We start from the raw sequence: 26,420 nt of genomic DNA, 5'->3' as shown, positions 1-26,420 counted from the left end.
CATCATTTCTGAATGTTGCAATGGAGAGATGAGCTGTTTTCCCCTTGAATGGAAAGTGTGAATTCAATTATATATATAGTATGAGAGAGTTAAATTAGAAGTAATAGTAGCAGTAAAATGAATACTATTCAACTTTAGAATGCACCAAAATCATATTTTCCAGGAGACTTCTCCTCTGCAGCTTGTTTATTTTGGGTTGAGTTTATATTTTCTAGGCAGATACTAACTGGAAAGAAATTAGATGTTCTGGAAGTCTACTGGGTAGAGGGAAAGGTAGATTAAAATAGATTGATTCCCAGAAAATAGAAAATTTGAGTGTGAGTAAATTAAGGTGAGTAAATTAAGGTCTGACTTATGCAAAATGAGTTATATCAAGGTTAAAAAGTTTTAAGAGTAACTTATTCATTTTTGATTAATTAAGAAATTTCCCTTAATGAACAAGCTGTGAATAGGAATTTAGGTGATGAAGTTAGAGAAAGGACAATGTAGGAGATGGGAAAATGGAAGGTATTCCTGGATATTGTCCTGTAGTGGTCACATTTAAAAATAAATGTTTCTGGGCTTCCCTGGTGGCGCAGTGGTTGAGAGTCTGCCTGCCGATGCAGGGGACACGGGTTCGTGCCCCGGTCCGCGAAGATTCCACATGCTGTGGAGTGGCTGGGCCTGTGAACCATGGCCACTGAGCCTGCGCGTCCGGAGCCTGTGCTCCACAACAGTAGAGGCCACAACAGTGAGAGGCCCGCGTAACGCAAAAACAAAAAAGCAAAACAAAACAAAAAAAATGTTTCTTGGCATAGTTTTTGAAGGCGCTAGCCTCCTGTGTTCCCTCTTTGCCTGGCAAAGAATACAGCTACTCTTTCTCTTTCCTCCTTTAAAAAAATAATGTTTCTTAAAAAAAAAAAAAAAAAAAAGCAGTTTCTTTAGGACTAGGGAAAAGTTCACAAGCAACATTTGCAATTTTAAAAATATATATTTCAAAATGATGAAAATCATTATGAAAATAATACATGCCTATAATATAAAATACAGAAATATAATTACCCTGCCCCCCCACCCAAAAAAAAAAGCTCTTGGACTTTGACCACCCTGAGACAACTATAGGAAATACATTAGAAAGTTTCTTTGTTTGTTTATTTGGTTGCATCAGGTCTTAGTCGCGGCAGGTGGGTTCCTTAGTTGTGGCATGTGAACTCTTAGTTGTGGCATGCATGTGGGATCTAGTTCCCATGCCAGGGATCGAACCTGGGCCCCCTGCATTGGGAGTGTGGTGTCTTAACCACTGTGCCACCAGGGAAGTCGCTAGAAAGTTTTCTTTTCTTTTCTTCTTTTTTTTTTTTGGCCGTGCCGTGCAGCTTGTGGGATCTTAATTCCCCAACCAGGAACTGAACCTGGGCCACAGCAGTGAAAGCGCGGAGTCCTAAGCACTAGACAGCCAGGGAATTCCCTAGAATGTTTTCTTTTCATAAAGACAACATCTTAGAATATATGCAATTTTATATCATTCTTTATTTTCTTGTATAACGTAAGCCTTTCCTAATAGTCATAAAAAGATATATAAGCAACATTTTTAATGCAACATGATCTATTGTGAGAGCCACCCACAATTTTGGCATAAAAAATTGAAATATCCAACTTGTTAGTTCCAAAGGAGAATCTAAAATGTCTGAATCCCTGTCCTCAGAAAACTTAAAATCTAACAGTGAAGGATATAGTTAGCTCTGTGGACAGCATACTTAGTATAAATGGATGTTCAGTGAGTGATAAACAAGTGGCTCAGCACCATGATAATGAGGTAAGTGATGAAGGGAGAGAGAGACAGACGAGACACTCAGTTGCAACGTGGAGGGTGGATTGAATTTGGCTGAGCAGAGTGGAAGGGCATTAGAGATGGAGAAAACCATGTACACAAAAGCAGGAAATACCAGACATGTTTGAGAGGGAAAGAGTAAATCAGGATAGTTGGAAAAGAGGTTTATATAGGGAGGAAGCCAAGTTGGAAGAGTACTTTGGGGCCAAATGTAGAGACCTTTGAATACCAACCAAGTTTACATTGTGTCCTAGAGGTCAGAAGTTAACCAAATTCTGGTCCATGATAAAGTTTTGCTGAATCTGCTGTGACCTGAGAAAAAATAAGGGCAATATAATGGAATTTTCATAATTCTAAATTTATGAGTTAGGCTGTTCTGAGATGAATCCCTTCTCAGGGAGATTTTTTTATATTGAAGGTTAAAGATATTCTTTTATAAAATAGTCATGACAAGAGTTTGTTTACTTCCCTTTGACTCTTTCCTTATTGGTCAACAACTATAGATAATCATTTTATACTTTCGAGTTGGGGGATACTAGCATGAAGAGAGCCTAGAAAAATAAACCTTGAGGAATTTTACAAGTTAGGTTTGAGGTATTCGATAAGGATATCAATTGGATGGTTGACATTGGGAATAGAAAGGAGGAGATGTGTGGTGCAAGAGAGATAAAGAAAGATAAGAAAGAATTGTGATAATGAAGAAACAGGAAGAGCAGGAGGGGTGTATAGGAGATAATGAAGTCAAATACAGCAAACCAGAGTAAATCCTACTCTTAGTATGCACTTTAAGAAGTTAAAGAGTATGGTTTAGAGTCAGACTACTTAGATAAGATGCTAAGCTTGCTTTAATTTCTTGCAGGTCAAATTTAACTAAGTACTTTATTTATTTTTTTCGGAGGTACCCGCAGGCCTCTCACTGTTGTGGCCTCTCCCGTTGCGGAGGCTCCGGACACGCAGGCTCAGCGACCATGGCTCAGGAGCCCAGCCGCTCCGCGGCATGTGGGATCTTCCCATACCGGGGCACGAACCCGTGTCCCCTGCATCGGCAGGCGGACTCGCAACCACTGTGCCACCAGGGAAGCCCTTAACTAAGTACTTTAAAAGGTGATTGTGAGGAATAAAGGAGATAATGCCTATAAAGCATTTAGCACAGTTCCTAGCTCATAATAAGTGCTCAGTAAATATTAACTATAATAGTACTTTTTTTTCTGAAGATTTTGCTAATTTCTTTAAAAAATCCTTTTTACATTGGTTAGCAGTTGGGAAATTTGTGACTGGGACAGAGAGAAGGGCTCAGATACAGATTTGGAAATAATCTCTATTGATTTCCATGGAGAGTTCGGCCTCTGTTGACAAATGTTGGAGAAGTAAAGGACAATGGGGATGGGATGAATCTGTTAGAGAGGAGATTATTGGTGAACATATAGCCCTGTATGGTCCATGCAGAAGTCAGATTGGAAGGGGTTCAGGAGTACAGGGTTTGGTGCCACAATGAGGACAATGTCCATACTTGCAAAACCTTAGCAGTGGGGCCCTATACATTGTTTTTGCTTATTTTTCTAGCCATATGGCTTTTAAAATGTGTGTGTGGGGCTTCCCTGGTGGCGCAGTGGTTGAGAGTCCGCCTGCCGATGCAGGGGACACGGGTTCGTGCCCCGGTCCGGGAAGATCCCACATGCCACGGAGCGGCTGGGCCCGTGAGCCATGGCCGCTGAGCCTGCGCGTCCGGAGCCTGTGCTCCACAATGGGAGAGGCCACAACAGCGAGAGGCCCGCGTAACGCAAAAAAAAAAAAAAAAAAAAAGTTAAAAAAAAAATGTGTGTGTGTAGGGATGCACTACTTAATTGGTTAATTAGTTAATAAGTGCTTTAATGAAAAGAAGTCTGAAGAGCTCTTTTATATTATACAATTAAATATTTCAATAAATGTACTAAGTGAAATAATACCATAATATATAAGCTACCTGAATAGTAGATTTTAAGAATCAGGCTATTATGTCACTTAAAATTTTCTTATTTCATCAAGGGATCAAAGGTTAAAGGAAAATGACCAAATATTGGCTATTAATCACACACCACTGGATCAGAACATTTCCCACCAGCAAGCAATTGCATTGTTACAACAAACCACTGGATCTTTGCATCTGGTTGTGGCCAGGGAACCAGTCCACACAAAAAGCAGCACTTCTACCGGCCTAACTGACGCAAGTCTGCCTGAAACAGTGAGTTGCAAATTTGGAAAAACACTTAATTTTGAATTATGCCTTTGATTTTAAGAAGTGTAAAGATATTTAGAAAATGTCGTTTTATTTGTTGTAGTTCAAGAAAGATGATTATATCTCCAAATGCAGCATTAGCATGTTAAACAAGATATTTCATGGGGGTTTTTGTTTTGTTTTTTCAATGTCCTATGATTCTCCTTGTTTAAGATTATTATTTAATATAGAGGGCAAATTGTAGTCTTGGGTATAATTTGGTGAAGGAAGGAATTCTTTGGTGATGTAACCACTTAATTAAGCTGGGAGTTTTTATTAGAGATTTACTATTGAGTTTTTAAATTAAGATTTGGTTATTTGTTTCAAAAACATTTTTTAAAATTATATTGGGTGTTTATGACTAGCTTATGGATACTGCACAATTATAGAAGTTTTTCTTTTCATGTAAGGATGTATACTGAACAATTTAAAAGAGTAAAAGTTTATGTTCCTTTGGGAGTCTTTAAACTTGCTTTGTAACATTTTACAGATTTTGGCCTGCATTTCAAAATGCAAGCTAATAAATCTTATTTTCTTATAACACTAAGTGGTAGCTGATTTATTTAATTTCCATTCATTGGACAAAAGAAAAAATAGACTGGGTACAGTACAAGGTCACAACACTAATGTATAGACATTTTCCCTGTTGTAATCAGTAATATTTATATAGCACAATTTATATAATAAATAGAATGAACAAAGTGGGAAGTTGCTTAGCATAGTGGTTCAGAACAAGGGCTCTGGAGTCAGGCTTAGGTGGGTTCAGGTCCACTTCTTACTTCGTAGGTGAGTCTTACTGGGCAGATGCCTTGACTTCTCCATACCTCAGTTTTCTCATCTGTTGCTTGGAACTAATAGTTTCTAGTTCACAGAGATGTTGTGAGGATTGAGAATGCATGTGAAGAGCTAAACACAGTGCCTAGGGCAGAATAAATACTCTATGAATATTAATTGCTGTCCCTAATTTAGGCATTTTTAGCAAACGTTGCTTCCTGGATACTAGGTATTGTTCCAGGTGTGAATTTATTAAATAGTCCCAATATCTCTGGTTATTTTAACATTGCATAGTAACTTTCCAATTTAGTGTAATAGCAGAACTAAGTAATAAGTATGCCCTAATGTCTTGAGGGGGAGACTTTTGCTCTGCAGGCGCATTATGTGAATTTAATGCATACTTCTGATGGAGCCTGCTATTAGAGGAAAAATGCTTATGTCTCTTAGTCTGATTTGTAGAATCCTGTTGCTAATATCTTCAGTTAGGCCTACCTTTCCTCTCCTTCATCAGAGTCTCTTCATTTATTCTGGTCACTCTGTGTCCTCACAATCGCATGCTTCACATTGCTGCTAGATTAATCTTTCTAAACCACTGCTTTGTTCCTGTCATTCCCTCTTCTAAAACCTTCAGTTATTCCCACTTATCTGAGCCTAGCTTTGCTCTTAAATTTCCCTTTTGCTTGAATGTCTTTTTTCTCTGTAGAGCAATTAAAATGCTACCTTTTCCTTGAAGCTTTCCATAAGTTTTCATTGGATTTGACCTCTTGTCTCTACATTCCTCCCATCTTTATAATATTTTATGATTCTCTTTTAATTCAGATAAACACATATTTATTGTTTCCTACTAGGTGCTTGGCACTGTGCTAGGTATCAGGCATAGACTGGGGAATGAGACAGTGTGTTTCTATCCTCTTAGAGCTACAGTGTCCTATGGTCCAATATTTTGTCTTATATTTTAATTGTTTATGTTTTAGTTTATCTCTCTACCAGATTATAAAATCTGTAAAGGCAGGGACCGTATGATCATCTTTATGTATCTCTGAGCCTCTAGAAAGTTGACTTGATTAATTGTATGAATATTAAATATTTTGTCTACCTGTTACCTTAGTAATTTCTGTATTGGTAAGTGATGAATGTATATGCTTTGCTAACACTTTGCTTCTTACTTGCTATTAATTTGTAGGTTAGTTGGGGCCATATTGAAGATGTTGAGCTTATTAATGATGGCTCTGGATTAGGTTTTGGAATAGTTGGAGGAAAATCGAGTGGTGTAGTTGTGAGGACTATAGTTCCTGGAGGATTAGCAGATCGAGTAAGTTGACCTTCTTTGATTTAATTTTGGTTTTATACAATTTTAATTGTATGGCTTGAAATGTTAATTTTATAACATGGGTTACTAGGATATATGTTTCCATGACCAGAATTTAAGTATAGCTAAAAATGTTTTTTTCTATAACTGTTAATATACACTCACTCTGCTTTATTTTAAAAAGCTCCTAAATCAACGTTTTTTGGGGTGGTTTTCTTTTTTTTTTTTTGGCCTGTGATTGACAGTCATCTTGATTCTATCAAAAGACAATTTTTTTTTTTTTTTTTTTTTTTTGCGGTATGCGGGCCTCTCACTGTTGTGACCTCTCCCGTTGTGGAGCACAGGGTCCGGACGCGCAGGCTCAGCGGCCATGGCTCACGGGCCCAGCCGCTCCGCGGCGTGTGGGATCTTCCCAGACCGGGGCACGAACCCGTGTCCCCTGCATCGGCAGGCGGACTCTCAACCACTGCGCCACCAGGGAAGCCCGACAATATTTTTTATTGAAAGGAATCATTAATGGGTATTGTATTCTGAATATCTATATTATTTTCTCCCAGTGTATCTTTCAAGGTCCTAAATGTTAAAATCAGATGGTACAGCGATTACAAACTTTTATCTCAGTATTGTTTGTGGTAAATTTCACTAGAATTACAAATTTCTGGCATTATAAGTAAAAATACTACCCTTCATTATTTAGCAGTGTTCAAACTGAAAGTGGGCCATTTTAAAACTTATCAACTGTTTCTGCTTAGTTTTACGTTGAAGAAAATGTTAAATACTACATTGAGTTTTTAAAAAGTAGTTTAGAAATTTGAAGCTACTTAATACAGTAATGAGTTCATATTATATAGACTGTCCATGATAATCAGAATGATTTGTAAATTTTACTGATTAATGTCTAGTCACATGTAAAAATTTATCCCTTCTAAAAAACATATAAAGTAAAAATGAACTTGCTGTGCACATGCAGCTTTGAGGCAAGTTCCTCAGCTCTCTATTTCTAGTCAAGATTGCTCCACCTTGGGTTAGAACTCCGTGCTTCCATTTCAGGGAGCACAGGTTCGATCCCTGTGTGGTCAGGGAACTAAGATTCCGCAAGCCATGCGGCCAGGCCAAGAAATAAAGAAAAAAAAAGGTTGCTCTACCTTATACGAATTGTGGAGCTATTAATATTCCTATTATCCTTTCAGCAGCTAAGTGTATTTATTTAGCATAATGCCTCTCAGAGTTTTGTCTGTGGGTCCCTGAGTCTTTTGCAGGGGGTATACAAGATCAAAACAACTTACATAATAATACTAAAATGTATTAGCCCTTTCACTATGTTGGCGTTTGCACTGATGACATGCAAGCAGTGGTAGGCTAAACCTGCTGGTGCCTTCATGTGAAACAGGGCAGGGGCACACAACTGTACTAGTAGTCATTGCATTCTTCTCCACGTGTGCTTGCCACTGCAACAGCAACAATGCCAGTCTCACTTAAGAAAGTGCAATAAAAACGAATTTAAGTAAGTGCATGTCTTTTTAATACCATGTGACAAAATCAGATGTACTGTATAGCACTTCTGTCATGTACGGAAGTACGGCGGTTTTCTTGAGGGGAAACATTTGTGAGACAAACTAGCCACGTTGTAATATGGAACAGCGTTTTAATAGGGAACAGTATTTTAATTTTTTTAATTTATTTTTTAATTTTTTGCTTTTTTCCCCAAAGTTTCTGAGACCTAATTTTTTGGAAATGCATTATTTTAGTTTCAGGATTACAGCATAATGATTTGATATTTCCATATATTATGAAATGATCACCACAATGTGTCTAGTTAACATCTATTACCTCATAGTTAGAAATTTTTTTTTCTTGTGATAAGAACTTTTGAAATCTCTCTTAGCAACTTTCAGGTATACAGTACAGTACTGTTAACTCCAGTCACCATGCTGTGGTTTATATCCCTATGATTTACTATTTTATAGCTGAAAATTTGTACCTTTTGATCTTCTTCACCCATTTTGCCCGCCTGCCACACCCCTGCCTCTGGCAGCCACCTATCTAGAATACCATTTTTATTTTTGAAAGGATAACTGACAGAAAAATTATGATTATTCAGACTTGGTTATTTGGTAGACAGTTCCTTGAAATGAATGAAGTGAACCTGTTACCTCAAGGAAAAACAACTGACAGCATTTGTTGCTGATGATAAAATTTGAACTTTCAAGCAAAAATTAGAATTTTGGAAAAATTTGTGTTTTACCATAAGCTTGAAATTTTCCAATATTTAAATACTTCTCTGATTAGATTGTTGGTGATGTTAATAAATATGATTTTTTTAATATTGTATAATGTTATATGTCAATATTTAGAAAATCTGCATAACTCCAGGAATCAGTATTTTCTGAAGATCAATGTGTAGTGTGGCAAAATAATATATAGGTAAAAAATCCATTCAGAATTCAAGATTGATCAATAGATTTTAATGAAACAGTATCTGAAAGTTTATTGATGTTGTTTCAGATTCCACATTGCAACTGATCTTTAAGAAATCACCACTTGTCAAGTTCTGGTGTGTTATCAAAGAATGGGCTGAAAGGGCTATTAAAATACTCCCCCATTTTCCAAATATATATCTGATTAAGACCAGATTTTCTTTATATGCTTCAACCAAAGCAACATATTGCAATACACTGAATGCTGAAGCAGATATGAAAATTCAGCTGTCTTCTTTTAAGTCAGATATTAAAGAGATTTGTAACAATTTCTTTAAGAATACAACTCTTCTCACAATTTTTTTGTTTTAGAAAACATAACTTTTTAAAATAAAAAAATACCAATGTGTAAAAAGTATATATTAATATATTACATATCTTAAATATTTAAAAAGTTTCTCAGTATTGTTTCCCAATTCAGTTGATATCAGCAGATAACAACAGAGAGAACTACATAAACAAAAACTCTGAGATCTCAGTAACTTTTGAGATATAATTGACAGACAATAAATTGCACATATGTAAAGAATACAATTTGACGTGTTTGCTGGCGAGTCTGAAATCTGTAGGGCAGACCAGCAGGCTGGAAACTCAGGCAAGAGTTGACATTAAAGTCTGGACTCTGGGCTTCCCTGGTGGTGCAGTGGTTGAGAGTCCGCCTGCCGATGCAGGGGACACGGGTTCGTGCCCCGGTCCGGGAAGATCCCACATGCCGCGGAGCCTGTGCGTCCAGAGCCTGTGCTCTGCAATGGGAGAGGCCACAACAGTGAGAGGCCCACATACCGCAAAAAAAAAAAAAAAAAAGAAAAAAAAAGTCTGGACTCTGAAATTTGTATGGCAAGTTGGCAGGGTTTTGTTATAGTTTTAAGGCAGAATTGCTTTTCCAGGAAACCTCAGTTTTTGCTCATAAAGTCTTCAGCTGATTAGATGGAGCCTATCCATGTTATCAAGAGTAACATTCTTAAAGTCAACTGATTGTAGATATTAATTACATCGACAAAATACCTTCACAGTAACATCTAAACTAGTGTTTGACCAAACAACTGGGCACCAGAGCTTAGCCAAGGTGACACATAAAATTTAACCATGATACCATCTATCACTACAGTCAAGAACATATTCATGACCCACAAAGATTTTCTGTGCCCTTTTGTAATCCCTATTCCTCCATCCTCAATTATTTTTAAGAATGTAAAGGAGTTCTGAGACCAAAAAGGTTGAGAATGCTCGTTATAGGTTCTTCAAAAGACATCTTCAGCACAAAACAAGTAATAATCTTTACGGATTTTTTTGAAAAATTTTGAAACCTGGAAAGGGATGAGATATTGTGGAGTATTTTGGCGTTTTTTCTCACCCCAACCCGCCTCCTTTAGCAATTTTAATAAACTTATTTGCTATAGTAGCATTTTTCAAGATGCAAAGTGGAGTAGTTATTATGAAGAACAAAGGGTCAAATAAATTTGGAAAGCACCAAGTTAAACAAAATCAAATAGATTACTGTACATTAATGTACATTATGAATTTTCACAAGAAGAATATGATGTGCAGAGTTTCCCTTTGTGACACTTGGTAAAAGCCCATGTCTGATTTTCACCCTTTCCTGGAAGGGATTGTCACTGTTTCAGGTCTTCAGGATGGGGGGCATGTGCCTGTCAGAGTCATAATGGAGAAGTGAGTGTTTATGCCAGATATGGTCATCTGCCTAATACACATTATTCTCGTGTAATCCTCAGAACAGTCATAAATTTTATTCACAAATCATAGGTATGGGAACTTAAGAAATTGCCCAAGGCTATGCAACTAAGAAATGACAAAGTCAGGATTGAGCCTACATCTGTTAGATGTACTGCTTAAATCTACTTATACAAGGTTGATCCCGATGTTTTCATTTTCCTGGTGTACACCTGTCCAGGGTTGGTCAGGCCTATGAGGGAATTGCCAGCTCTAACAGCAACATTGCTATTGGTCCTTTCCTGTAGGGAATATGATGAGACCTAAACATAGGGGACAGAGCAGTATTCACTTCTCTCTTCCCCTCATCCCAGCCAAATGGCAGATAAAATCTCTTCAGCTAACTCTGCTTTGTTGCTAAATCTTTAGAGTTGTTGCTCACGTAGCCTGATCATAGCTTTAAAATTATTAAAGGGAATATTGCTTTTCATTAAAATGTACTCATATTTTGACTGTTAATGCTCACTGTCGACCATGGCAATCTTCATGGTAAGGGAATATGGATGTCTTAGGTCATTAGTTAGATGTGATTTAGATTGATCATAAAGTGATACCTACATTCTGCTAAAGGGGTTAACTAATACTACTTTCTCTAAAGACTATAAAATTGTATAACAGAAAGTTAGAAAAGCAAGTCAGTATTTCTTATTTAAAAGGGTTTCATAAAATAGCCGCTTGTATTTTCTTTTGTGTACAGATAAGTCAATATGGGGTAGAGTTGAGGGGGCAAAGAATACCTAACTGAGCCTAAAGAAGTATCAGAAATGGATGCATTTGAGGACTTGCTGTAAGGAAGGCACTAGGCTAAAGCTTTTACATATAGTATTTTTTTAAGCTATTTATTTATTTATTATATTTACGGACTTTATTTTTGACTGCATTCGGTCTTTGTTGCTGCACGTGGGCTTTCTCTAGTTGTGGCGAGCAGGGGCTACTCTTCCTTGCAGTGCGTGGGCTTCTCATTGCGGTGGCTTCTCTTGTGGAGCATGGGCTGTAGGTGCGTGGGCTTCAGTAGTTGTGGCTCGCAGGCTTCAGTAGTTGTGGCTCGCGGGCTCTAGAGCACAGGCTCAGTAGTTGTGGCACACGGGCTTAGTTGCTTCGCAGTCTGTGGGATCTTCCCGGACCAGGGATCGAAGCTGTGTCCCCTGCATTGACAGGTGGATTCTTAACCACCGTGCCACTAGGGAAGTACCAAACATATAGTATTGAGTTTAGTGCTCACAACTCAATGAGAGAGGAATTTATCCTCATCTTACTTAAGAGGGATCTGAGATTTAGGTAGGATCAGTAACTGACCTATGGCCCTACAGCTTGATCAAAGTAGTGCCAGCATTTGAACTTGGGTGTGTCTGACTACAAAGCCTTGTCATTCTGCTGTCTACTGCCTCTACTGTTGTAAAGTAAATGAAGTGGAAAAATATTGACTTATACGGGTTTTTTAGAAATGTTTATTGAGACCTAATTACAGTGAGCAATCAGTAAATGTAATCAGGGCCAATTCCCTGAATAGGGAAATTATATGGTATCGTGTAAGGGGAGCTAAAAGACCTATCTACCTGTAATCCTTAGGTACTCTCCAAAATTCACAGTGCCTGAAACATCTTCTGAGAATTCTGTTCAGCTATGGAAAAAATTTCAGAATTTTTCAGCAGTTAGAAGTTTTGTTTTTTGTTTTGTTTTTTTGTTTGTTTGTTTTTAAATAAATTGATATGGGCAGTGTAAAACTTTTTTGTTTTGCAGAAATCTCTTTTATGTGGTCTGGAGGAATTCTAGGGAAATCAGGTACATTGAGTTACCCCGTTGTCTCCCAAAGGTGATTATTAAAGCACAACCTACTTAAAAGTTGTCATGAATTATTGACTTTTTGGTATCAGGCAATTGTAATATGAGTCCTATTACCTATCTAGTAACCTTTAATACTAAGAAGGAATGGAACCAACCAAGGATTGGAGAAGTAGGTGTGGACTATGAGGAATTTTTAGTCTAGCATAATAAAGGCCCAGCTTGAGGACACTGAACAGTTCGTTATTCCCAGTAATTTTGCTTTGAGTGTGTCTGTAAACTGGTAGTTTCCTTATCCTTAAAAATCATTGATGAGGGCTCTGGAAATATGAGAAGGATAGGGTAGATGTACTTACACTTAGTACCTTTAATTCCTTGAGGGAAAGAGCATTTTTTTATGGTTCTAGTAATATAAATTATATCTTTATAAAAGGCTTGCAATATTCTTACTAGAAGTCAAGATAAAAGAATACCAAATCAAACTAGCCAAGGATCTAAGTTATCCATCTACTGATTTTTGGTCAAAATACAGGATTAAGATTATTTTCCTTTGGAGATTCAAACCTGAGACACTTGCCATGAGGTTGACATTTATTTATTTTTTTCTTTTCTTTTTTTTTAATGTGCATTCTTATTATTTGTTTGTTTATTTAACATCTTTATTGGAGTATAATTGCTTTACAGTGTTAGTTTCTGCTGTATAACAAAGTGAATCAGCTATATATAGGCATACATCCCCATATCTCCTCCCTCTTACATCTTCCTCCCACCCTCCCTATCCCACCCCTCTAGGTGGTCACAAAGCACCGAGCTGATCTCCCCCTGCAATGCAGCTGCTTCCCACTAGCTATCTATTTTACACTGGTAGAGTATATATGTCAGTGCTACTCTCTCACTTCGTCCCAGCTTACCCTTCCCCCTCCCATGTCCTCAAGTCCATTCTCTACATCTGAGTCTTTATTCTGTCCTGCCCCTAGGTTCATTAGAACCATTTTTTTATTTTTTATTTTTTTTTAGATTCCATATACATGTGTTAGCATACGGTATTTGTTTTTCTCTTTTGCCTTTTGATTAAAGACCAATGATAGAAATGTCCTGGAATCAGAAGTGGTAATAATTTCATTTTCTGAGTTGTGGAAGTATTTGGTGCCATTTTTTAATTTTCAGAGAAACAAATTTGATTTCTTTCTTTTGTAGCTCAAGCCTGAAATCCTTTAGGTTTTCAAATATCTTTTGAATTGAAATTATCATCTACAACAGCCTATCAGAGAACTTAAAAGTGCAGAGTACTAAATGTTTTTTTAGCCAATAACTGCTAACTTGGATTAAAGTATTTTTTCTTAAAAAAAAAAACTATATGAGTGATACTGTTAGTGTTTTCACTGTAACAGTGTGTTACCCTGTTACATCAGCTATTTTAATTTTTTGCCTTCCATACTATCTTTTCCTGTATGTATAATTTTTTCTCTCTTTTGAAAGACTCTATGGGTTAATAAACTTTCATATTTCACTGTTAGATTAGCATGCCATGACTTTGAATCTTGACATAGCTATTTGTTGGCTATCATTGACTTATGATTTCTGTTAAAGAACAAAAAGGACTCTATACCTTTTAGTTTCCTTCCACGGTAGACAGGTTATGAAAGGAGAATATTGATCAGAAAGTATCAGTAAAATGCAATGTTTGGGGCTGCTGGACTTGTAAAAGCTAGCTGTCATTTTGGTGTCTTTCCTATCAATCTGATTATGGTTGTTTTGCACTTATGAATTCCTTAGAACACCTGTTTATCTGGAACAAGAAAATGTTTGACTTTCAGTGACAGGTGCAAATTATCTACATCATTTAAAATCGAGTTCAGGTAATATAGGAAAACAATAGTGCTTAGGAGGTGACTGTACTTACAGTGAAATGTCCTTTGTCCAAGCCAAGTGTGAAAACACTCACCATATTCTTTATTCTGTGGTCAGGCCAAAATTCTGTTCAAGAATGGTTTATTCACAGAGGCATCTTACCCTTATTTTTCATCATGAACACTTGACTGTCTCTTAAGTAGTTGCTTGTTTTGTTTCAAGTTTGTTGCATTGATAAAAAATAGAACATCAAATTATCAGTGCTTAAAGTAGAAATCCAGCAATTCTTTGTTCCTTTTTCCACAGTAATTTCTTCCTTGCATCTATTTCTTTTCTAAGTCTTTCCAAATGTTTCTGACTTGAATTGCTTTTCTGTTTCACTGCTCCTCTTTGCTTGCAGTAGCTTCTAGTGCCTTCTGCAGAATTCACAACAAAGCATATAGTTTTCTACTCGCTGTTTTGATCTAACACCTTCTTTCATACAGGTTTCTGCAAAATTGGAGAAAAGGAAGGTTGGGGAATAGACTTTTAGTTTTAAGGCCCTCTCTTTTTTGCTCTTTTCTATCCCTCCCTCCCTCCCTCCCTTCCTTTCCACTTTTTTTCTTCTGAGTTCCATCTGGAACTTACAGATGGTGCCTCCTGGAGCCAGGAGTATGACGCTTAGAACTGTACTAGCCCAGTGGTCATGGCTCTATTCTCAGGTTGTCCTTCTGTCCCAGGTGCAAAATATCTATTTTCATCTTCATTTTATTTCAAGCTTTTTGACAGTTATAGGAAATTTCTTAGAGAATAGGAAACAGTATATTTATTATCTACTGATATTACTTTGGAGATATCAAAGTATAAGACAAATGATTAATAAGAACAGGTCTTCAGTGAGACAACTTGGGTTGAACTTTGGCCCTGCCACTTATTAGCTTTGTGATCTTGGTCAATTCAGTCAACCTTTTTGAATCTCGGTTTTCTCATTTTAAAGCTGTTCTTCACTGAAAGAGATGATACATGAAAAGTGATTTTTTCATCCTGTAAAGTTCTCTGGTGGTGTAATTTTTCATAACTGGTTCTGTTTACATTTTGGAATCTTTAATATATTGTAGTAAAGATAAGTAAAGAGAATTCAGACCTTCTGATGAAACAAATTTAGTGAAAATGAAGTGGATCAACTATTCAAAAATTTCACAAACGAAGGTAGAATGGAACTGATATACTTTGAAAAAAATTTTTATTTTTTAAATTAATTAATTAATTAATTAATTTATTGTTGGCTCTGTTGGTTCTACGTTTCTGTGCGAGGGCTTTCTCTAGTTGCGGCAAGTGGGGGCCACTCTTCATCGCGGTGCGCGGGCCTCTCACTGTCGTGGCCTCTCTTGTTGCGGAGCACAAGCTCCAGACGCGCAGGCTCAGTAGTTGTGGCTCACGGGCCTAGTTGCTCCGCGGCATGTGGGATCTTCCCAGACCAGGGCTTGAATCCGTGTCCCCTGCATTGGCAGGCAGACTCTCAACCACTGTGCCACCAGGGAAGCCCTGATATACTTTTTTTTTTCTTTTATCTAATCTATATGCCTTTAATTTCTTTCTGGTTGTTTTTTTTTAATCTTTATTGGAGTATAATTGCTTTACAGTGGTGTGTTAGTTTCTGCTTTATAACAAAGTGAATCAATTATACATATACATATGTTCCCATATCTCTTCCGTCTTGCGTCTCCCTCCCTCCCTCCCACCCCTCTAGGTGGTCACAAAGCACCAAGCTGATCTCTCTGTGCTATGCGGCTGCTTTCCACTAGCTGTTTCACCTTTGGTAGTGTATATATGTCCATGCCACTCTCTCACTTTGTCACAGCTTATCCTTCCCCCTCCCCATATCCTCAAGTCCATTCTCTAGTAGGTCTGTGTCTTTATTCCTGTCTTACCCCTAGGTTCTTCATGACCTTTTTTTCCTTAGATTCCATATATATGTGTTAGCATACGGTATTTGTTTTTCTCTTTCTGACTTACTTCACTCTGTATGACAGACTCTGGGTCCATCCACCTCACTACAAATAACTCAATTTCGTTTCTTTTTATGGCTGAGTAATATTCCATTGTATATATGTGCCACATCTTCTTTATCCATTTATCCGATGATGGACACTTGGGTTGCTTCCATCTCCTGGCTATTGTAAATAGAGCTGCAATGATCCTTTTGGTACATGACTCTTTTTGAATTATGGTTTTCTCAGGGTATATGCCCAGTAGTGGGATTGCTGGGTCATATGGTAGTTCTATTTGTGGTTTTTTAAGGAACCTCCATACTGTTCTCCATAGTGGCTGTACCAATTCACATTCCCACCAGCAGTGCAAGAGGGTTCCCTTTTCTCCACACCCTCTCCAGCATTTATTGTTTGTAGATTTTTTGATAATGGCCATTCTGTCCGGTGTGAGATGATTTGCATTTCTCTAATGATTAATGATGTTGAGCATTCTTTCATGTGTTTGTTGGCAAACTTTATTTCTTCTTTGGAGAAACATCTGTTTAGGTCTTCTGCCCATTTTTGGATTGGGTTTTTTGTTTTTTTGTTATTGTGCTGCATGAGCTGCTTGTAAATTCTGGAGATTAATCCTTTGTCAGTTTCTTCATTTGCAAATATTTTCTCCCATTCTGAGGGTTGTCTTTTGGTCTTGTTTATAGTTTCCTTTGCTATGCAAAAGCTTTGAAGTTTCATTAGGTCTCATTTGTTTATTTTTGTTTTTATTTCCATTTCTCTAGGAGGTGGGTCAAAAAGGACCTTGCTGTGATTTATGTCATAGAGTGTTCTGCCTATGTTTTCCTATAACAGTTTGACAGTTTCTGGCCTTACATTTAAGTCTTTAATCTATTCTGAGCTTACTATTGTGTATGGTGTTAGGGAGTGTTCTAATCTCATACTTCTACATGTACCTGTCCAGTTTTCCCAGCACCACTTTGAAGATGCTGTCCTTTCTCCACTGTACATTCCTGCCTCCTCTGTCAAAGATAAGGTGACCATATGTGCCTGGGTTTATCTCTGGGCTTTCTATCCTGTTCCATTGATCTGTATTTCTGTTTTTGTGCCAGTGCCATACTGTCTTGATTACTGTAGCTTTGTAGAATAGTCTGAAGTCAGGGAGCCTGATTCCTCCATCTCCGTTTCTCGTTCTCAAGTTTGCTTTGCCTATTCAGCGTCTTTTGTGTTTCCATACAAATTGTGAAATTTTTTGTTTGAGTTGTGTGAAAAATGCCAGTGGTAGTTTGATAGGGATTGCACTGAATCTGTAGATTGCTTTGTGTAGTAGAGTCATTTTCACAATGTTGATTCTTCCAATCCAAGAACATGGTATATCTCTCCATCTATTTGCATCATCTTTAATTTCTTTCATCAGTGTCTTATAGTTTTCTGCATACAGGTCTTTTGTCTCCTTAGGTTTATTCCTAGATATTTTATTCTTTTTGTTGCAGTGGTAAATGGGAGTGTTTTCTTAATTTCACTTTCAGATTTTTCATCATTAGCGTATAGGAATGCCAGAGATTTCTGTGGGTTAATTTTGTATCTTGCTACTTTACCAAATTCATGATTAGCTCTAGTAGTTTTCTGGTAGCATCTTTAGGATTCTCTATGTAGAGTATCATGTCATCTGCAAACAGTGACAGCTTTACTTCTTCTTTTCCGATTTGGATTCCTTTTATTTCCTTTTCTTCTCTGATTGCTGTGGCTAAAACTTCCAAAACTATGTTGAATAAGAGTGGTGAGAATGTGCAACCTTGTCTTGTTCGTGATCTTAGTGGAAATGCTTTCAGTTTTTCACCATTGAGGACGATGTTGGCTGTGAGTTTGTCATATATGGCCTTTATTATTATGTTGAGGAAGTTCCCTCTATGCCTACTTTCTGCAGGGTTTTTATCACAAATGGGTGCTGAATTTTGTTGAAAGCTTTCTCTGCATCTATTGAGATGATCATATGGTTTTTCTCCTTCAGTTTGTTAATATGGTGTATCACGTTGATTGATTTGTGTATATTGAAGAATCCTTGCATTCCTGGAATAAACACCACTTGATCATGGTGTATGATCCTCTTAATGTGCTGCTGGATTCTGTTTGCTAGTATTTTGCTGAGGATTTTTGCATCTATGTTCATCAGTGATATTGGCCTGTAGTTTTCTTTCTTTGTGACATCCTTGTCTGGTTTGGTATCAGGGTAATGGTGGCCTCATAGAATGAGTTTGGGAGTGTTCCTCCCTCTGCTATATTTTGGAAGTTTGAGAAGGATAGGTGTTAGCTCTTCTCTAAATGTTTGATAGAATTCGCCTGTGAAGCCATCTGGTCCTGGGCTTTTGTTTGTTGGAAGATTTTTAATCACAGTTTCAATTTCAGTGCTTGTGATTGGTGTGTTCATATTTTCTATTTCTTCCTGATTCAGTCTTGGCAGGTTGGCGAGACTTGGCAATTTCTAAGAATTTGTCCATTTCTTCCAGGTTGTCCATTTTATTGGCATAGAGTTGCTTGTAGTAATCTCATGATCTTTTGTGTTTCTGCACTGTCAGTTGTTACTTCTCCTTTTTCACTTCTAATTCTATTGATTTGAGTCTTCTTCCTTTTTTTCTTGATGAGTCTGGCTAATGGTTTATCAATTTTGTTTATCTTCTCAAAGAACCAGCTTTTTGTTTTATTGATCTTTGCTATCGTTTCCTTCATTTCTTTTTCATTTTTTTCTGATCTGATCTTTATGATTTCTTTACTTCTGCTAAGTTTGGGGTTTTTTTGTTCTTCTTTCTGTAATTGCTTTAGGTGCAAGGTTAGGTTGTTTATTCAAGATGTTTCCTGTTTCTTAAGGTAGGAATGTATTGCTATAACTTTCCCTGTTAGAACTGCTTTTGCTGTATCCCATAGGTTTTGGGTCATCATGTCTCCATTGTCATTTGTTTCTAGGTATTTTTTGATTTCCTCTTTGATTTCTTCAGTGATCACTTCCTTATTAAGTAGTGTATTGTTTAGCCTCTATGTGTTTGTATTTTTTACAGGTCTTTTCCTGTAATTGACATCTAGTCTCATAGCATTGTGGTCAGAAAAGATACTTGATACGATTTCAATTTTCTTAAATTTACCAAGCCTTGATTTGTGACCCAAGATATGATTTATCCTGGAGAATGTTCCATGAGCACTTGAGAAAAATGTGTATTCTGTTGTTTTTGGATGGAATGTCCTATAAATATCAATTAAGTGCATCTTGTTTAATGTATCATTTAAAGCTTGTGTTTCCTTATGCATGTTCATTTTGGATGGTCTGTCCATTGGTGAAAGTGGGATGTTAATGTCCCCTACTATGAATGTGTTACTGTTGATTTCCCCTTTTATGGCTGTTAGTATTTGCCTTATATATTGAGGTACTCCTGTGTTGGGTGCATAAATATTTACAATTGTTATATCTTCCTCTTGGATCGATCCCTTGATCATTATGTAGTGTCCTTCTTTGTCTCTTGTAATAGTCTTTATTTTAAAGTCTATTTTGTCTGATATGAGAATTGCTACTCCACCTTTATTTCTTCTGATTTTCATTTGCAAGGAATATCTTCTTCCATCCCCTTACTTTCAGTCTGTATGTGTCCCTAGGTCTGAAATGGGTCTCTTGTAGACAGCATATATATGGGTCTTGTTTTTGTATCCATTCAGCCAGTCTGTGTCTTTTGGTGGGAGCATTTAATCCATTTACATTTAAGGTAATTATTGATATGTATGTTCCTATTCCCATTTTCTTAATTGTTTTGGGTTTGTTATTGTAGGTGTTTTCCTTCTCTTGTGTTTCTTGGCTAGAGAAGTTCCTTTAGCATTTGTTGTAAAGCTGGTTTGGTGGTGCTGAACTCTCAGCTTTTGCTTGTCTGTAAAGGTTTTAATTTCTCCATTAAATCTGAATGAGATCCTTGCTGTGTAGAGTAATCTTGGTTGTAGGTTTTTCTCCTTCATCACTTTAAATATGTCCTGCCAGTCCCTCTGGCTTGCAGAGTTTCTGCTGAAAGATCAGCTGTTAACCTTATGGGGATTCCCTTGTGTGTTATTTGTTGTTTTTCCCTTGCTGCTTTTAATATGTTTTCTTTGTATTTAATTTTTGACAGTTTGATTAATATGTATCTTGGCGTGTTTCTCCTTGGATTTATCATGTATGGGACTCTCTGTGGTTCCTGGACTTGATTAACTATTTCCTTTTCCATATTAGGGAAGTTTTCAAGTATAATCTCTTCACATATTTTCTCAGTCCCTTTCTTTTTCTCTTGTTCTTCTGGGACCACTATAATTCGAATGTTGGTGTGTTTAATGTTGTCCCAGAGGTCTCTGAGACTGTCCTCAGTTCTTTTCATTCTTTTTTCTTTATTCTGCTCTGCAGTAGTTATTTCCACTATTTTATCTTCCAGGTCACTTATCCGTTTTTCTGCCTCAGTTATTTTGCTATTTATCACTTCTACAGTATTTTTAATTTCATTTATTGTGTTGTTCATCGTTGCTTGTTCCAACTTTAGTTCTTCTGGGTCCTCGTTAAATTTTTCTTGCATTTTGTCTATTCTATTTCCAAGATTTTGAATTATCTTTACTATCATTATTCTGAATTATTTTTCAGGTAGACTGCCTATTTCCTCTTCATTTGTTAGGTCTGGTGGGTTTTTATCTTGCTCCTTCATCTGCTGTGTGTTTTTCTGTCTTCTCATTTTGCTTATCTTACTGTGTTTGGGGTCTCCTTTTTGCAGGCTGCAGCTTCGTAGTTCCCGTTGTTTTTGGTGTCTGTCCCCAGTGGCTAAGGTTGGTTCAGTGGGTTCTGTAGGCTTCCTGGTGGAGGGGACTAGTGCCTGTGTTCTGGTGGATGAGGCTGTATCTTGTCTTTCTGGTGGGCAGGTCCACGTGTGGTGGTGTGTTTTGGGGTGTCTGTGGACTTACTATGATTTTAGGCAGCCTCTCTGCTAATGGGTGGGGTTGTGTTCCTGTCTTGCTGGTTATTTGGCATAGGGTGTCCAGCAGTGTAGCTTACTGGTTGTTGAGTGAAGCTGGGTGTTGGTGTTGAGATGGAGATCTCTGGGAGATTTTCTCCGTTTGATATTACATGGAGCTGGGAGGTCTGTTGTGGACCTGTGTCCTGAAGTTGGCTCTCCCACCTCAGAGGTACAGCACTGACTCTTGGCTGCAGCGCCAAGAGCCTTTCATCCACATGGCTCAGAATAAAAGGGAGAAAAAGTAGAAAGAAAGGAAGAGGATAAAATAAAATAAAATAAAGTAAGATAAAATAAAATAAATTTATTAAAATAAAAAATAACTATTAAGAAAAAAATTTTTTTAAAGAAAACAAAACAAAAAAAACATGGACGGACAGAACCCTAGGACAAATGGTGAAAGCAAAGCTATACAGACAAAATCTCACATAGAAGCATACACATACACACTCACAGAAAGATGAAGGGGAAAAAATAATAAATCTTGTTCTCAAGGTCCTCCTCCTCATTTGGGATGATTCGTTGTCTATTCATGTATTCCACCAATGCAGGGTACATCAAGTTGATTGTGGAGATTTAATCCGCTGCTTCTGAGGCTGCTGGGAGGGATTTCTCTTTCTCTTTGTTCGCACAACTCCTGCGGCTGAGCTTTGGATTTGGCCCCGCCTCTGCGTGTAGGTCGCAGGAGGGCGTCTGTTCTTCGCTCAGACAGGATAGGGTTAAAGGAGCCACTGCTTCGGTGGCTCTTGTTCACTCAGGCTGGGGGTAGGGAGGGGTGCGGATGTGGGGCAAGCCTGCAGCGGCAGACGTCGTGACTTTGCACCAGCCTGAGGTGCGCCGTGCGTTCTCCCGGGGAAGTTGTCCCTGAATCCCGGGACCCTGGCAGTGGCAGGCTGCACAGGCTCCCCGGAAGGGAGGTGTGGATAGTGACCTGTGCTTGCACACAGGCTTCTTGGTGGCGGCAGCAGCGTCTTTAGCGTCTCATGCCCGTCTCTGTGGTCTGTGCTGATAGCCGCGGCTCACGCCCGTCTCTGGAGTTCCTTTAAGCAGCGCTCTTAATCCCCTCTCCTCACGCACCAGGAAGCAGAGGGAAGAAAAAGTCTCTTGCCTGTTCGGCAGGTCCAGAATTTTCCCTGGAACCCCTTCCGGCTAGCTGTGGTGCACCAACCCCTTCAGGCTGTGTTCACGCCGCCAACCCCAGTCCGCCAACCCCAGTTCTCTCCCTGCGCTCTGACAGAAGCCTGAGCCTCAGCTCCCAGCCCCGCCCGCCCCGCCCGGTGAGCAGACAAACCTCTGGGGCTGGTGAGTGCCGGTTGGCACTGATCCTCTGTGCGGGAAACTCTCCGCTTTTCCCTCTGCACCTCTGTTGCTGCGCTCTCATCCACAGCCCCGAAGCTCCCCCACTCCGCCACCTGCAGTCTCCGCCCGCGAAGGGGCTTCTAGTGTGTGGAAACCTTTCCTCCTTCACAGCTCCCTCCCACTGGTGCAGGTCCCGTCCCTATTCTTTTTTCTCTGTTTATTCTTTTTTCTTTTGCCCTACCGAGGTACGTGTGGAGTTTCTTGCCTTTTGGGAGGTCTGAGGTCTTCTGCCAGTGTTCAGTAGGTGTTCTGTAGGAGTTGTTCCACGTGTAGATGTATTTCTGGTGTATCTGTGGGGAGGAAGGTGATCTCCGTGTTTTACTCTTCCGCCATCTTCTTCCTCCTCCCTGATATACTTTTTGATGTATTATGTTTTAAACTTTACAATGAGTGAAATATACAAACATATAAAAGTATATATAATGTCTGTGCACATTTTAAATAATAATCACCAATGTACCTATAATCCAGTTTATGAAATAGATCGTGTTAAATAATAATAATAATGATTACCCATATATATATATATATATATCTATCACCAGCTTAAGAAACAGAAGATTGCATATCCTTCCTCTATACTCATCCAGAGTCATGATATTAAATACCTTCTATATGCTCATGACTCCCAAATTTAAATGTGTAGTCTGGACTTCTCTCCTGAACTCCAGACTTGTATATCCAGCTGCGTATCTGATATATCCACTTGCAGTGTCTAATAGGCATCTCAGACTAGACATCTCTAAAACTGAACTCCTGATTTCTGTTCCCACACACCTATTCCTCTGTAATCTTTTTTTTTTTTTTCAATCTCAATAGCAACTCTATCTTTCCAGCTGCTTAGGCTAAAACCTTAGAGTTTTGATTCCATTTTCCCCTCACACCCCATGTAGAAGCTATCAGCAGAGCCTGTTGACAGTTCATTAGAAATACATCTAGAATCTCACTTCTCAACACCCCAACTGCTAACCTTGTCCAGGCTCTTGTTGTCTCTTTCTGGATTATTGCATTATCCTCCCAACTGGTATCTCTGCTTCTATTGTTTTCTCTCCTTTAGTCTATTTTCAGCTTAAAGGCTGGAGTTATCTTGTTAAAAATAAGTCAGATCATGTCACTCCACTGCTCAGAACCCTCCAATGACTTCCCTTCCCCCTGGCTCAGAGCAGATGCTGTATACTGCTGATCCCCTGGTAATGCTCCCATCGGTTCTTTTTTTAAAAAATAAATTTATTTATTTATTTATTTATTTTTGGCTGTGTTGGCTCTTTGTTGCTGTGTGCGGGCTTTCTCTAGTTGAAGAGGGCTACTCTTCATTGCAGTGCATGGGCTTCTCATTGTCGTGGCTTCTCTTGTTGCGGAGCACGGGCTCTAGGCATGCAGGCTTCAGTAGTTGTGGCACATGGGCTGAGTAGTTGTGGCTCGCAGGCTCTAGAGCTCAAGCTTAGTAGTTTTGATGCACGGGCTTAGTTGCTCCGAGGCATGTGGGATCTTCCCGGGACAGGGCACGAATCTGTGTTCCTTGCATTGGCAGGCAGATTCTTAACCACTGTGCCACGAGGGAAGCCCTCCCATCGGTTCTTGACTACTCTCCTCTTTGCTCATTCTCTTCCAGCCATACTGACATCTTGCTGTTTCTCAAATGTGTCACTGGGCTTGTCGGCCCTTAGGGTTCTTCACTTTTTGTGGGTGGCCTCTGATCTGACTTTCTTCCTTTCCTAATGCCCAGGGCTTTCAGGTCACTTCCTTATGTATGTGGCTATTTTTACCTGGTTCTAGGCCATTAGGCATGAAGTGATACCCTCAAGCAAATGGCCATTTTAAAAATCTGGTTGCTCTTTTCCTTTTGAACTCTCCTCCTGTGCCCCCTCCCCTTCTTTTTTTGTTTTACAAGGACTTCCTTTTCTCTGTTGCCAATTCAGCTGTTCATTAAAAGTATTATATTTTATTCAGCATTTTTAGATGGCTTCTTTATCAGCCATTTTGCCACGACTCAAGGTCTGATGAATTGTTATTAACTAGTGAAGTTAGACCAATGATTTCTCATAATAATTTTTTTTTTTTCCTTGGATTAAAGGATGGAAGACTCCAGACAGGGGATCACATCTTGAAGATTGGTAGCACAAATGTGCAGGGAATGACCAGTGAGCAAGTTGCACAAGTGCTGAGGAACTGTGGGAATTCTGTCAGGATGCTTGTTGCAAGAGACCCAGTCGGTGAAATTTCCATAGCCCCTCCTACCCCTGCAGCCTTACCTGTTGCCCTGCCTGCTGTGGCCAACAGGAGCCCTAGTTCTGTGAGTATACAAATTACTCTTTCATGGTAAATTCAGTACTGGGTGTGATTTACTGCAGGATTAGAAATGTTTTCCACTCCCAAGTGTCGCATGCGTGTGAGTTGGGTCTCAGTGCTCAACAGGGAAGCAGAGTAGAGCCCAATTTGTAGACACTAGACAAGTTTGATTTTCTTTTTTTTGCCATTTCTCAGGGTTAAGTCATTCAACTTCCCTGAGCCTCAGCTACTCATCTGTAAATTGGAGAATAATAATACCTGCATTTCTATTTCATAAGATTGGTGAACAGATATCCAGATAGTGGAGGGGAAACTGTAAATACCGGTCAGCGTATGTGTATTATCACTGATAAGAACAGACTGGCCAAAGGGAATAGACATTAATAATAATAATTTTTATTTTGATTATTAACAATCATTACAGTTATATAATAATCATTACCATTAATCATTATCAAGCACCTGGAATTGTCTAAGTCATCTGAATTTTTCATAAGAATTCTGCAAGATAGGTCTTATCATCCACTTAATAGATGAGGAAATGGAAGTCCAAATAACTTGTTTTAAAGGTCATATAGGTAGTAATTTGCAAAGCTGGGGTTTGAATTTAGATCTTTCTGGTCCATTCCAAGTTCTTTTCTTGGTTTTTGTCTTTCAGTCTTATTAAGATAAAATCGACATACAGCACTTTATAAGTTTAAGGTGTACAGCCTTCTGATTTAATTTACATACATCATGAAGTGATTATCAAAATAAGTTTAGTGAGCATCCATCACCTCATATACAATTCAAGAAATAGAAAAAAAATTTTTCTTGTGATGAGAACCCAGGATTTATTCTCTTAACTTTCATACATAACATACAGTGCTAATTATATTTATCATGTTGTATATTACATCTCTAGTACATATTCATCTTATAATACAAGGTACAAATGGAAGTTTGTACCTTTTGACTGCCTCAGTCTGGTCCCCCCATCCCTCAGTCCCAAGTTCTTTCCATCCATCTCACAGGCTCTGAATCAAGAGATAATAAGGCAAAAGGAAAGAAATAGTTTTTAAAAGGACAAGCCAGGAAGAAGAAAAGAGAAGTGATTATGGTGAGAAGGGGGTGGGAAGCCACCTTTCACATTCATTTGAGGAACCATTCGGTGGCTTCTGGAAAGCCTTTCCCTACTTGGAACCATGTGAGTGGAAGTTTTCTGTCGGAGATATTAGAATCATTTTTCTTTTCTTCTCCAAACTAGTTAGAACCATTTTCTTTTCCATCCATTCTTCTGGTTTGCTGAAGCCTTCTACTTTGTAGTGAGGAACCAATGTAGCTGTGTGATAAGTGAGAATTTGATGCAATCAGTTATTTACTTTCTATTATTAATGTTTTGAATTGAAAGCAAGGTATTATGTTTTTAGACACCTTAGTCTTTTACAGAAATATTTTAAATTAGAAGACAAGAATGATAATCAGTTTTAGGTCAATATTTTTTGCTTACAATGGTTAGGCTTACCATTTGTTTCTAACTTTTTCTTTAAATTCTTTCAGATACAAATTTACGCTGAGTTTTTTCTAAGTGGCTGTATTAGTTTTCTCTTGTTGTATAACAAATGATCACAAACGTTGTGGCTTGAAGCAGTACCCTTTGTTGGTCCACAGTTCTGTAGGTCTGAAGTCTGGGTGAGCTCTGTTGGGCTCTTCTTAGAGTCTTACAAAGCCTAAATCAAGGTGTTGGCCTGGCTGGGCTCTTATCTGGATGCTCTGGGAACAGTCCATTTCCAAGCTCTATCATATTGTTGGCAGAATAGTTTCTTGTAGCCATAGGACTG

General features: G+C 38.4%; 1 protein-coding gene across 1 annotated transcript in view; it reads left to right on the top strand.

Moving 5' to 3' along the window:
• PATJ (PATJ crumbs cell polarity complex component) overlaps positions 1-26,420 on the top strand; it is a 359,191-nt gene that overhangs the window by 17,662 nt on the left and 315,109 nt on the right. Inside the window, exons 6-8 of the mRNA XM_030870355.3 lie at positions 3,833-4,028; positions 6,019-6,147; positions 24,386-24,604. Coding sequence (XP_030726215.2) covers positions 3,833-4,028; positions 6,019-6,147; positions 24,386-24,604 — 544 coding nt within the window. The remainder of the gene's footprint in view (positions 1-3,832; positions 4,029-6,018; positions 6,148-24,385; positions 24,605-26,420) is intronic.

Source organism: Globicephala melas, chromosome 1, assembly GCF_963455315.2.
Source record: "Globicephala melas chromosome 1, mGloMel1.2, whole genome shotgun sequence".
Lineage (NCBI taxonomy): Eukaryota > Metazoa > Chordata > Mammalia > Artiodactyla > Delphinidae > Globicephala > Globicephala melas.
This window is presented reverse-complemented; position numbering and strand designations above follow the sequence as displayed.